Genomic DNA, 14346 nt, shown 5'->3' with positions numbered 1-14346 from the left:
TAGCTGTCCGTGGTGTGTATATTTTTAAATCTATTGATTGCAAATTAAAAATAAAAACCTTTCTAAAATGTATGTGTTGTTTATATGTTATTGTTCAAATTTTACAAGTGATATTTCTACCCCTGTGAAGATTATAAATACCAACAACCTACTATAAGAGAAATATTTTTGTGTTCATAGCTGAGTCTAACTCAGGCTAGAGTGTATTAAAGATCATTTATTTCTGCAGCCCAACATATATTGTTTTTATTATTCATTTATTCATTTTCTTGTCGGCGTAGTCCCTTTATTAATCCGGGGTCGCCACAGCGGAATGAACCGCCAACTTATCCAGCAAGTTTTTACGCAGCGGATGCCCTTCCAGCTGCAACCCATATCTGGGAAACATCCACACACTCATTCTTACGGACAATTTAGCCCACCCAGTTCACCTGTACTGCATGTCTTTGGACTGTTGGGGAAACCGGAGCACCCGTAGGAAACCATCGCGAACACAGGGAGAACATGCAAACTCCACACAGAAACGCCAACTGAGCCGAGCCAAGACGAGGTTCGACCCAGCGACCTTCATGCTGTGAGGCAACAGCACTACCTACTGCGCCACTGTGTCACGCCTGTTTTTATTATATTACAAAAAACTGCTTGCATCACAGTTTTTTAATAAATCGCATATTATTATTCATTCATTCATTTTCCTGTCGGCTTAGTCCCTTTATTAATCCGTGGTCGCCACAGCGGAATGAACCGCCAACTTATCCAGCAAGTTTTTACACATTGGATGCCCTTCCAGCTGCAACCCATCTCTGGGAAACACCCATTCACGCATTCATACACACACTACGGACAATTTAGCCTGCCCAATTCACCTGTACCGCATGTCTTTGGACTGTGGGGGAAACCGGAGCACCCGGAGGAAACCCACGCGAAGGCAGGGAGAACATGCAAACTCCACACAGAAACGCCAACTGAGCTGAGGTTCGAACCAGCGACCCAGCGCCCTTCTTGCTGTGAGGCGACAGCACTACCTACTGCACCACTGCCTCGCCTCGTATATTATTACGTGTGTTTAAATGGAAGAGCTTATATTTATATTAGCAAGCCTTTGTTATAATGCAGATATAGACGGTCAAATGAGATGTTAGGTGGGCGTGGTTTATTTGACGGACAAGCATTTGATTGGAAGCTTGATTCCGCGGCTCCGCCTCTGGCTCCATCTGGTAGTCCCTTCTGCGCAAGCCCAGGCTCCAATTTCAGCAGTGTTTTGCGACAGTTTGTGCCCGTCGTGAGGCGTTCTGCATTCAAAGCATTCATTGGAAAAAGATGCTGTCACGTCGTCCACATTTTTTACAGTCATTGGTTTGGACTTCAGGGCACCCAGAGGAAACCCACACCAACACGGGGAGAACATGCAAACTCCACACAGAAATGCCAACTGACCCAGCCGGGGCTCAAACCAGTGATCTTCTTGCTGTGTGGTGATCGTGCAACCCACTGAGCCACACTGACACCCAATATTATAGCTATAAACTGAAAATGCAGAGACACTGAGAACTGTGTGTGTGTGTGTGTGTGATTTCTGTGCTTGCCAAGCAAATTATGAGTCAATAATAAGAGGTTATGAATATTACTGAGTGCCATATTAATATACACTGCTTTAGTCAGCTCGGATGCTTGTATTGGGTTACTATATGTACACATGATGTAAATGTGATGCGTTCACTGCATGTGTTTCTCTGACAGCAGAGGTCATGCATGCGCATGATACACTTGTGTGCAGGATTTGCACATGCAAACTGCAGATCTGTGCATGCTGGCTGCAGATCAGCACATGTTGGCTGCAGATCTGTGTGCCTACGGTTGCCAAACCCTGGCTGCGCAGGTGAGACTGGCTCTGGGTCCCGTAAGAACTCTCAGCTGTTAAAACAGTAGTGCTTCACTCAGAGCAAGCGAGAGAGAGAGAGAGAGAGAGGAGGGAAAGAAAATGCACAAAAAAAAAAACTACTTCAGCTGCAACCTCGGATTCTCCGTATCCCTCCCAAACCGCAACGAGCCTGCGGCCTGCCAGACCCAGAGAAAGGTGGGGGAAAGGGGAAAAATGAGAGAGAGAGAGAAAGAAAGTAGCTGCGAGCTTTACTCTACTGAGCGCTTATTGTCGGTGGCCAAAACAAGCAAGGTGGTGACATCATCAAACCTGAGACAGAACGATTCCTGAAGGCGTTCGTGTGTAGAGGCGAGGTGGAGCTGTATCCCAAATCACCCCGCACACCCTTCAAGCACAATTTACACCGCTGGCCAAGTTGAAACAATGTAGCAGCGCAGGGAAGGAAAGAGACGTGCGTTCGGGACTGAGGGTGCTGCAAGACTTGAGATCAGTGTCTGAATAGTGTGCTCTCAGAGAGTCCCACTTTGGGCTCTGTGGAGTTGTCACAGTTAAATCCGTGACTTCTACAGCACTCATTCAAGTCAGTGATATGGAAAAGCTTTTCTGCTCCTAAAGTTCACTAAATCTGATTTGCATATGATGCTCTGATTGGTCTTAACCAGTAAGACTTGGCCTAAACACTAACCAGAACAGAAAACAATGTGTTGAATTTGAACATTCATTCATTTTCTTAGTCCCTTTATTAATCCAGGGTTGCCACAGCGGAATGAACCACCAACTTATCCAGCACGTTTTTACGCAGCGGATGCCCTTCCAGCCGCAACCCATCCCTGGGAAACATCCACACACTAGGGACAATTTAGCCAACCCAATTGACCGGAGCACCCGGAGGAAACCCACGCAAAGGCAGAGAGAACATGCAAACTCCACACAGAAACACCAACTGAGCCGAGGTTCGAACCAGCGACCTTCTTGCTGTGAGGCGACAGCAATACCTACTGCGCCACTGCCTCACCCTTGAATTTAAACAAACAAATTAAATGTAATAATGTTCAACTTTATTTGTTTGCTTAAATTCAGCCCAAATAAATTGTTTACAGCTCATGGCTTAGTTTGTTTCAGCAAGCTAATAATAGAGTATGATAAAACCCTCAATTTACCGAATAAACAGTGATCCATCAGATCCTGTAGGTCAGAAAGTATAGTTTACTGCAGAACAGCTCATTTTGTCATGGTAAAATAACACAGAAATCCAATAATAAGGCTTCAATCTCCTCCCGAAGCTCTGACGGTCGGATTTGAGAAGCTGTCAATCAACTGTCAATCACAATGACACGCCTCGTGTTCATAGCATTAAATTACTGGCTATGTGCTGTATAAGTTGGCGGTTCATTCCGCTCTGGCGACCCCAGATTAATAAAGGGACTAAGCTGAAAAGAAAATAAATGAATTATTTAATGACTATGTACAGTTAAAGTCAGAACTATTAAATACCCTTTGAATTTTTTTTCTTTTTTAAATATTTCCCAAATGGTGTTTAACAGAGCTAGTAAATTTTCACAGTATGTCTGATAATATTCATTCTTTTTGAGAAGGTCTTATTTGTTTTATTTCGGCTAGAATAAAAGCAGTTTTTAATTTTTTAAAAGCAATTTTAAGGTAAAAATTATTAGTCTCTTTAAGCTCTATTTTTTTCGATAGTCTACAGAACAAACCATCATTATACAATAACTTGCCTAATTACCCTAACCTGCCTAGTTACCCTTATTAACCTAGTTAAGCCTTTAAATGTTCCTTTAAGCTGCATAGACGTGTCTTGAAAAAAGATAAGATATATCAGCTCTTAGAGATGAGTTATTAAGCTATTATGTTTAGAAATGTATTGAAAAAATCTTCCCTCTGTTAAACAGAAATTGGGAAAAAATAAACAGGGGGCTAAAAATTCAGGGGGGCTAATGATTCTGACTTCAACTGTGTGTGTGGGGGGTATATATATATATATATATTATTTAATTTTTTTTGCACAAATTTAAAGAGAACCACAGGTCAATAGGGAGATTGCAGAAGTCCAGCTTCTGTTTTATTACTGAATATCTACTATTAAATATCTCCTATTTAAAAATATACAGACACATGTAAATTTTGTGTCTGTTTTAAAACACTTACAGGACTTTAATTTTGACAACTATGTGGATATATTAAATGCACAGAGAGAGACTTTCACTTCACACATAGTTTGTGAATGAACAGGCATGCGTGTACTAGTTACAGACGTGATCATGAGGCTGTTTTTGCGCCAAGTAATCAATCAGTGAACAGGAGAAAGTGCATTATAATACAACATATTAATAATGAAATCCACAAATTATAGTATAATATTGAGAGTTTAATTTCTCGCGGCCCACCTGCAGGATTGCTGAGGCCAGTTAGAAAACGTACATTATATTACTACAATTCTGAATGAAAAACGATATTATATCTAGCACGTTTTCAGTTGTGTAGCAAGCAGAACTTGTCAAAAAAAACTCCATTATTGATTACTAAACTCCTATTGATTTAGGAGTTTAACAAGTTTTGATTCAGCATTTGTTTTTACCGCTGTCACTTATGTCCACGTGACCGCACATACAGCGGATCTGCGTGAACGGGAGAGAATCTACATTTGTTGACGGACAGTTTGGGCTACTTATCTGAATTATGGAAATTGTCTGCCTGACATTTATTTATTTATTTTTGTATTTATTTTTGGCACCTTTTTTAATTAGATGGGACAGTATTGAGACAGGGGGTAGGGAAATGTCCTCAAGCTGGGATTCGAACTCTGGACGCCCTGACATGCTACTGCACTATATGTCGGCATGCTAACCACTAGGCTATTGCTCAGATGTAACGGAGGCCAGCTAGTAAGTGTTGTGCAGGTAAACCTCACTCCTTTGACCTCTAAAGGTGCTCTAGCGACAAATGCTAGAGGCCCTGGTCTTTAGCCTCCTTGGTGGAGCAACCGACTCCCATACGAAAGGTCGCCAGTTCGATACCAACTCGGAGCGGGTTTGGTGGCGCAGGATCGCCAGGGTTATATTGGTGCCGTGACATGGATGGGAGTGAGGTTTAGGGGGTGTGAGTGTAACGGAGGCCAGCTAGTGAGTGCTGTTTCGGTAAACCTCACTCCCCTGACCTCTAAATGTACTCTAGCGACAGTCGCTACAATCTATAGTCTTTAGCCTCCTTGATAGAGCAACCGACTTCAATGCGAAAGGTAGTCGGTTCGAAACCAGCTCGAAGCAGGTTGGGTGGTGTAGGTTCATTGGGTTACACAGACTGCCTGACAATTTTTAACTAGATAAACATTATTTAGTCTTCAGACCCATATAAAAATACCTCACGAGAAAATGTAAGTATTTTACGTTTTGCCAGTTTAGTGGCGAATTCGTACGAGTTCAGTCGTACGAAATTGTACAATTTTAAAAAGGAGGCGTGGCACCTAACCCCACCCCTAAACCCAACCGTCATTGGGGAATGAGCAAATCGTACTAAATTGTACGAATTAGATCGTACGTATTTATACAAATTAGCCACTACCTCAAAAAGTTACAAATTGTCGTGAGATTGTGTTGAAAAATACATATAAAAACATTTAGATCATTTACTCCAATCATGAATGTGAACCATGAATGTCAACCAGCACAACAGCACATGTTTCTGAAGACAATCGCCTACTGCACCTTTACGTTTTAAGAGTTTAATATTGAAATGGACTTTTCTTTGCAAAACACACTGCTATAATCTTCACAGGTGGCTGCAGAAGCATGGCTAGGTAGAAAGAAAGGCAACACTTGATTTTAGCCTACTAGCTGGTTGCTTTGTAAATTTCATGCGGTCTTCTTCTGGATCATGTGGTTTGTAAATGTCTGTCCTGATAGCAGGAGTGCACTAATCAAGTCTTTTTCCATCGTCTGCTTATCGTTCTGGCCTTGAGCGACTCACTGAAGCACAGGTGCACGAGCGAGGAGACTTCTGAATGAAACACGTCTGCTCCCTAATCTTCACCTCATCTCAAACAAATAACCCCCAGAGCACCTGACACTGCTCGCTTTCACGTCAGCACATCTGCCGGCTTCTCTTTCTACGCACCCGCAACCTTTAAGTTCGGATGATTATTAAAGTGAATCCATCTGCATCGACGGCAGCCTTGAGAACAAGCGAACATGATCTAGACCCGCTTCTCATTCTGCACAACTGTCTGAGAATGTTAAAGCTCCGTTTGATGTTTTGCTGTCTCTAAACTGCAGTTTCCTGTCGGAGAAGGTCACACACCCGCCGCTCTATCCAGACAGCAGATAAGGTGCCAGCTCTGTGCCTGCTCTACAACTACCGTCCTCGGGCATTATTATTAGCAATTTGGAGCGCTCGGGACCAGACAGCCACTCCATCTGCCTGGGGGAGCGTCGGGATTGGGATTATCAGAGGCCCTTTGGTCCCATCCGCAGGTTGGGAAAGGAATGATAACCATCTCAAGATGACTGCCATGTGTGCACAACAACACAAGAAAAGGAGAAGAAGAAGAAGGAGGGAAGGAAAATAAAGAGAGTGGCAGATACACCTTTGGAGCTGTTTTCATTGGATGAGGCCTTACCTGAGCTGGGTGTGATTGACCTCAGTGTCCATGGCAACCCAGAGGGTGTGATGTCATGAGATCATTATTTATGCAAGACTTGGAGTTTGTCAAGTGAAGCAGACTGTGGCATTTTTTTTGAAAGCAGCATTAATAATTAACCTATTACAACTCATGAGGTCATGACTTACAAGACAGCCACCGTGGAGAGAAAGGCCCACATCGCTTCCTCCGCGTCCGAGTGGCTCCGTGCGCGCTTGCGAAACGGCTCTCCGGGTCACGGCTTCTCGTCTGTCCGCTTGGTTTAATCCGATTGTATGCAGGGTCCGCGGACTTTCCCGCTGGACTGCATGTTTTCACCGTCGGCTCGGGGTCAGCGGGGTGTGAGCGCGCCACAGCCGACACGGATGGTTGCGGTGCACGGTCGGTCGGTAACAGCGGGGCGGGGCGAGGCGGGGCGCAGCTCAATCCTCCGGAGTCTGAGAAACAGGTGAAGCGAAGTTCAAACGCGACCCACACCTATGCGGCGTTTCCGCTCATAAAAAAACAAACAAAGTTTGCGCCCAAGTAACTTTTCCTGCTGGAAATGTCCTTCCACAGATGAGGCTTGATTAATTCCTTAGAGTGCATGCGCACGCGTCTGTCAGTGCTGATCCGCTACAGCCGAAATGACGCGCCGCGGGAGGCAGAGCACCTGGAAGGGGATGGAGCGGTGAAGACTGGACTCTGGGTACCGCGGAGCGTGCTCGGTCATGGCTGTTGGTCCAGCGCAGATGCTGCGGGAAGTGAAAGCGGCACACGCTCGCGGCCACCCGCGGCAGCAGCTCCCTGCACCTGATTTCCCGGACTCAGTTCTGGAGCTCCAGCGCAACGGCAGCCAAAACGCGGGCCGATGACATCACCTCCAAAATGTTTGAAGGGGAAAGAATGCAATCCGAGCTTTTTATTTATTTTTTAAAATGAAGAAAGTTTGCAGCTCCCCCCAGAACAGCGCAAAAGTCTGCCCGAAGAAACGGCGAAGAAAACGCGTCTCTTTTTGCGCATAAAAGCAGGCGATCCGTGCACTGGAAGCAGCGTCCACTTAACCTGCGCCTCCTCCTCTTCCTCAGCAGCGTTCATTCACAAATTCCCGGTTACGCCGTTTGATAGGAAAACTAATAAAGCGGCCGTTGCGAGCGCGGTGCGTAAAAGCGGCTTGTTTCCTCTCCGCTCGTTTGTCTTCTGAAGCTGCACGGCAGAGCGCAGAAATCACTCCAAGAAAGAAAGAAAAAAAAAAAAAAACAGAACAAGATTTCAGATCAATCCACCCTCCCTCCCCCAGCCCCCCTTTCTCTTTCTCTCTCCCTCGCTCCCTCTCCGTTTGCTTTCCCCCTCACACACACACACACACACACACACACACTTACACACACACTTATTGGATCCAAACGAGATTACTCAGCCTCGGTGTGATGCCGCCCGACTCCAGCGAAAACACTCGCCAATGTCACCATGCGCAACAAAGAGCCGCGCGCACACACGCGCGCGCACCAGCGGTCCTGCCGGGACGCACCGCGCATCGGAAACAGTCCCAAACTAATCCCACACTTTAAATCTGCCACCGATTCAAACCCAGAAGTTTAGTGCTTTTTAATGCGTTTTGATGCGTTTCATGCCTGTAAAACTCAAGAGGGCAGAGTGAAGAGAGACGCTTCATTTGAAAGCGGGAGGGAGGTATGAAAGCTCACGGTCCGATCCAAAAGGAACATTTCTCAGCACCGCGACAGAACCGCAGACGGTCAGCCAAGCCAACACTCACCCACCCTCCCCGATCCCCCACCTCTCTCTCTCTCTCTCTCTCTCTCTCTCTCTCTCTCTCTCTCTCTCTCTCTCTCTCTCTCTCTCTCTCTCTCTCTACGCACACACACTTTTACTTAGCTATCTAAATGAGGACATACCATAGACATCTGTTGTTTTATATAGACCTCAAGCGAGACTAGCTCAGCTAACAAAAATATGTTCTAAGAACATTCCCTTTAAGCTAGTAAAGGCTTATTTCTGAATCTTCAACACGTCCATTTTTTTTTATCTATTTATTTAAAAAAAATTGGTTATGCTGAAGTTGAATAAATCATATTAGCTTCCATTTGCAACCATTGTGGAAATGTTACTTCTGAATTTTGATAGTTAAACAAATGTCTAAAATGGTTCAGGAAAATAATTATGCACCAAAAACTTTTTGCATCATTACAGATAGAAAACTTTGAGCACACTGTAATATCGTCCTTGGAGCGTTAATATATTTCATGAAAATCTTGCCAGAACTTAAACCTGAGCGTTTGTTTGCCGGATTAGCTGAAAACCACAGGTCAGACGAAAACATCTTCTCTGAACATTTTGAAACTAGTAATGAAGGAAGGAACAAATGTTGTAAAAAAGCAAGAAATATAAGACAACTGTCCAGCTTTGAATGAACATTATATTCTTGTTACTGGAAGAATGCTTGCTCATATCTGAGGAGAACTTTGCCAGAAGGTTAGCCAGTACTGAGAATGTTCTCTGTTAGCTGAGAACCAATCTTGCAGTGCTGGAAAGAAAAAAAAACATGCTGGTCTCCCACCTTGATTAGCTGAAAACATCCGCAAAACCAGCCAACATCTGATCATGCTTAGTATTTTTAGCTGCTAGTTTTTAGCAACCAACCCTACCAACATTCAGTAAAAGACTTATTTGCACCATTACGAATGACTGTTGTCACAGTCTAAAAGAAATACGTAAAAATTATGGTAAAAAAAGGGGCAGCTGCACAAAATCCGTAGTTTTATGGTATATTTCCGGCAGCTGGGGTGTAAACGTAAAATTATGGTCGTTAAATTACAGAAATTTGCTGTTAAATAAGAGATTGAATTACAGAAATTTATCAGAAAATTAAATTGAAGTAAATTTCTGTAACTTAATGTCCGTTATTTTACAGTAAATTTCTGTAATGTAATGTCCGTTATTTTACAGTAAATTTCTGTAACTTAATGTTTGTTATTTTACAGTAAATTTCTGTAACCTAATGTCTGTTATTTTACAGTAAATTTCTGTAATGTAATGTCCATTATTATACAGTAAATTTCTGTAATGTAATGTCTGTTATTTTACAGTAAATTTTTGTAATTTAATGTCCGTTATTTTACAGTAAATTTCTGTAATGTAATGTCAGTTATTTTACAGTAAATTTCCGTAACTTAATGTCCGTTATTTTACAGTAAATTTCTGTAACTTAATGTCCGTTATTTTACAGTAAATGTCTGTAATGTAATGTCCGTTATTTTACAGTAAATTTCTGTAATTTAATGTCCGTTATTTTCCAGTAAATTTCTGTAATTTAATGTCCGTTATTTTACAGTAAATTTCTGTAACCTAATGTCTGTTATTTTACAGTAAATTTCTGTAATGTAATGTCCATTATTATACAGTAAATTTCTGTAATGTAATGTCTGTTATTTTACAGTAAATTTTTGTAATTTAATGTCCGTTATTTTACAGTAAATTTCTGTAATGTAATGTCAGTTATTTTACAGTAAATTTCCGTAACTTAATGTCCGTTATTTTACAGTAAATTTCTGTAACTTAATGTCCGTTATTTTACAGTAAATGTCTGTAATGTAATGTCCGTTATTTTACAGTAAATTTCTGTAATTTAATGTCTGTTATTTTACAGTAAATTTCTGTAACCTAATGTCTGTTATTTTACAGTAAATTTCTGTAATGTAATGTCCATTATTATACAGTAAATTTCTGTAATGTAATGTCTGTTATTTTACAGTAAATTTTTGTAATTTAATGTCCGTTATTTTACAGTAAATTTCTGTAATGTAATGTCAGTTATTTTACAGTAAATTTCCGTAACTTAATGTCCGTTATTTTACAGTAAATTTCTGTAACTTAATGTCCGTTATTTTACAGTAAATGTCTGTAATGTAATGTCCGTTATTTTACAGTAAATTTCTGTAATTTAATGTCCGTTGTTTTCCAGTAAATTTCTGTAATTTAATGTCCGTTATTTTACAGTAAATTTCTGTAATTTAATGTCCGTTATTTTACAGTAAATTTCTGTAATTTAATGTCCGTTATTTTACAGTAAATTTCTGTAATTTAATGTCCGTTATTTTACAGTAAATTTCTGTAATTTAATGTCCGTTATTTTACAGTAAATTTCTGTAATTTAATGTCCATTATTTTACTTTTTTTCCAGCACCCTCTTCACTTTTGTCCGCGACACTCCTCCGCCATCCACCGCACCAATCCCCGCTATACAGTTCTAGTTGATAATTTGGAAAAGTGTCAGAAGGTCCATTTTTCTGCAGAATTATCTGTTGAACAGCATCCCAATCATCTCAAACACTTACTGACCTACTAGAACCAGCATGGAGCCAAGATTCTCACAGAAATCAGTGAAGTTTGGTGAAAGAAAAAAAAATGGTTTGGGGTTACATTCAGTAAGGGGAGATCTGCAGGGAGAATGGCAACATCAACAACCTGAGGTCTCTAGACATTTGTGCTGCCCATTACATTACAAACCACAGGAGAGGGCAAATTTTCCAGCAGGTTAGCGCTCCTCATACTTCAGCCTCCACATCAAAGTTCCAGGATTCTGGAGCTTCAGGATTGGCCAGCCCAGTCACCAGACTTAAACATTATTGAGCATGTGTGGGGTAAGATGAAGGAGGAGGCATTGAAGATGAATCCAAAGAGTCTTGATGAACTGCTTGCTTTGCCATGAGTCATTGCAGAGATGTATTGAGGCATTCCTGTCATGCAGGGAATTCTGGGATAGTCAGTTTACTGTTTTTAACTGTATATATTACAGAAACGCATTAGTTTTTAACAGTTTTTACTATTGAAATTACGGTCATTTTTTATATTGCAGTTTAACTACCGCTTCTAGGAGCATTTTTAAACTTGAAGTGTAACTAAACCAACGCGCACACACCCAAGCGCACTAGTCATGTGCATGTGTGCGAGCTGGGAGACAGTTATTAATAGTGGGACACGGGGGTCAGTAGTTAGTCAGTGATTTGGACTCGCGGGTCATCCCTTTGGTCCCCTCCACCCATTGTAGCACACACACACATTGACTTTCTCCTCGAAACGCATTCATGCTTGCTTCTTGTTTCAACCGCTCCCAACTTATGAAGTATGTGCCATTGGAAAGAAAGTTGTTTTTCAGAGGAAGAGAGAGGAAAGGAGGGACAGAGAGGAGGAAAGAAGAGGCAGATAAGAGCCATTATTAATCCACCTGACATTTAGAGTCCATTTCCCTCCGGTCTTCCCAACGTCCGTCACCTCCAACATGCAGTTTCCTCTTGTGTTCTGTGCTGTGCTTCCACTAGAGGGCGTATTTACTTACTGAGCAACATCAGGCGTTCAAGTGCAGCATTTAGGGTATGCTCAGAATTTACTAGCATGCCATTCCTATTATTCTGCGTTATATAAAATATACTGCTAGTATAAAGTTTTAGAACAGGATGATTTCTTTACACCAAGCCTGCATTAAAAAATAAAAAATAAAAACTATATATATATATATATATATATATATATATATATATATATATATATATATATATATATATATAATGTTAATGAAACTAAACTTTTTCTCTTTTAGGTAAATTAGGATTATCAAATGTGTTTCTGTTATGCTGAGAAATATTTTTTGAGAAATTGTTACAACTTTTCTTGAAAATCAAGTTTACATACAATAAGATTATTCTGCCTCTGAAAAAGCTCAGATGATGATGTCAAGGTTTTGGAAGTGTCTAATTGGCTAATTGACAACATTTGAGTTAATTAGTGAATTCAAAAAGCCAGAATCAACAAAAAAAAGCCAGATTACAGTTTCCTAAATTACACTGGGAAAAATAATAATTTCTGAAGACATGTCCTGTGCTCTGATGGAACTAAGATTGAACTGTTTGGCCATAATCACCTGTGTTATTTGAAGGACAAAGGGAAAAGCTTACAAGCCTAGGAACACCATCCCAACAGTAAAGTATGGGGGCGGCAGCATCATGTTGTGGGGCTGTTTTGCTGCAGGAGGGACTGGTCCACTTCACATCATAGATGGCATCATGAAGAAAGAACATTATGTAGAAATACTGAAGCAACATCTCAAGACATCGGCCAGGAAATTAAAACTTGGCCACAAATGGGTCTTAAAACAGACCATGACCCTAAGCATACTGCCAAATTAGTTCAAATGTGCTTTAAGGACAACAGAGTGAATGTTTTGGAGTGGCCATCACAAAGCCCTGATCTAAATCCTATAGAAAATTTGTGGGCAGAATTGAAAAAGTTTGTGCCTATAAATCTGACTCCATTACACCAATTCTGTCAGGAGGAATGGGACATTTGACCATAGTTATACAGTTTAAAAGCAAAGCAAAAAAAATAATAATAAAAAATAAATAAAAAAAAAACAAGGAAATGTATGTAAACTTTTGACTGTCGAAAATAATAAAAAATCTTTAAAAAAAATTAGTATGATTTACCAACAGGCATTTAAAAAAACTGGCTATGTTTCTTTTTTAGAGTGCATGTAAACTTCTGGTTTCAACTGTGTATATATATTAAATGCAGACTTGGTGAAAAAAAAAAAATTATATATATATATATATATATATATATATATATATATATATATATATATATATATATATATATATATATACACAACAGTTCTGTCTGGTTCTCGAATCTGGTTGGCTGATAGCCGTGATATATTTAAGTGATATCAGCACCAATACAGCCTCTTTTCCCTTGTATTTTAACCCATACAGCCTTTTTACCTTGTGTATTACTCCCCCCACATACAGCCAGCAAAAAGCAGACACTACAGACCTAAAGTTTAAAAGATGCTTGCTCAGCTGTTTAACTGTCAGCTTATCATTTGAATCAAAGGCGGAAGAAAGTAGTTCCTCATACAAAAGGTATTTTGAGACTCTCCATGTTTGGTTTTGTTTTTATATACACAATTATGCCGTCAAACTGTTGTTTAAAGGCAATATCACACACATAGCAGTGCGATATGGCTGTATATCGGCACTGGTGGGGGCACTAAGGCAATCGGCCTGTGGCTTTGTGCCAACGCACGCCTCCCACCAGTGCTGATATACAGCCATATCGCACTGCTACTCGTGTGATATTGTTGGGTTTAGGTTTTGGGTAGGATTAGAGATGCAGAATAAGATCATACTTTATAGCTGCTAATGAACAGTTAATATCTTAATAATAGGCAGGTAATAAGCCAATATTTAACAGCATGAATTGTGACCCAAACTAAGTGTTCTGCAATACATTTTTACCATTATTGATGGCAATTACACCCAAAGATTTCAGTAAAATTATGATTTCCAACTGCATTATGAGAATTAAAATTGAGGAGAAAATATGTTTAACTACTATGAAAATAAAGTCACACTGGATTAAATTAATTGATCCTGAATACAAATTAAAAACTGCTTTTATTCTTGCTGAAATAAAACAAAAAAGTCTCCAAAATTAAAAATATTATAGGAAATACTGTGAGAAAAAATCCTAAATAAACATCATTCGGGAAATATTTGAAAAAGAATTCACAGGAGGGCCAATAATTCTGACTTCAACATGCGCATTCAGGAAAAAAGAAAGAGTTTTAAAAATGATTCTTTCCAAATATCAATCCTGAACGTCATGGAAATGTCTGTAATGAATGCACAGCGCTCTAATTGCGCTCTAAAATATGTCATCAGCTCGATATTATTCTTGCATCAATGAAATCTTGCTTATGAGCCATAGTGATGTCTGATTTGTGGGTAAATTGTTCTTCCCGAGCCGCTTCTTT

The 14346-nt window shown here is 40.4% G+C and overlaps 1 protein-coding gene and 1 long non-coding RNA gene across 4 annotated transcripts in view; one reads left to right on the top strand and one right to left on the bottom strand.

The window, feature by feature from the left end:
- The window catches only part of fgf18a (fibroblast growth factor 18a), a 43395-nt gene extending 35678 nt beyond the window's left edge, over positions 1-7717 (bottom strand). For 2 of the 3 annotated variants that reach the window (XM_087280254.1, XM_087280256.1), the window contains exon 1: positions 6686-7717. In XM_087280254.1, the coding sequence (XP_087136380.1) occupies positions 6686-6717 (32 nt within the window). In that variant the 5' untranslated portion in view covers positions 6718-7717. 3 annotated transcript variants of the gene reach the window in all.
- The window catches only part of LOC137487557 (uncharacterized), a 33945-nt gene extending 22086 nt beyond the window's left edge, over positions 1-11859 (top strand). Inside the window, exon 3 of the long non-coding RNA XR_015507176.1 lies at positions 10717-11859. This is a non-coding gene — a long non-coding RNA (uncharacterized LOC137487557). The remainder of the gene's footprint in view (positions 1-10716) is intronic.
- Positions 11860-14346: the final 2487 nt, after the last annotated feature.

The sequence above is a fragment of the Danio rerio genome, chromosome 14 (genome assembly GCF_052040795.2).
Source record: "Danio rerio strain M-AB ecotype USA chromosome 14, GRCz13ab, whole genome shotgun sequence".
NCBI lineage: Eukaryota > Metazoa > Chordata > Actinopteri > Cypriniformes > Danionidae > Danio > Danio rerio.
The sequence above is the reverse complement of the archived record's forward strand: the minus strand, read 5'-3'. Positions and strand labels throughout refer to the sequence as shown.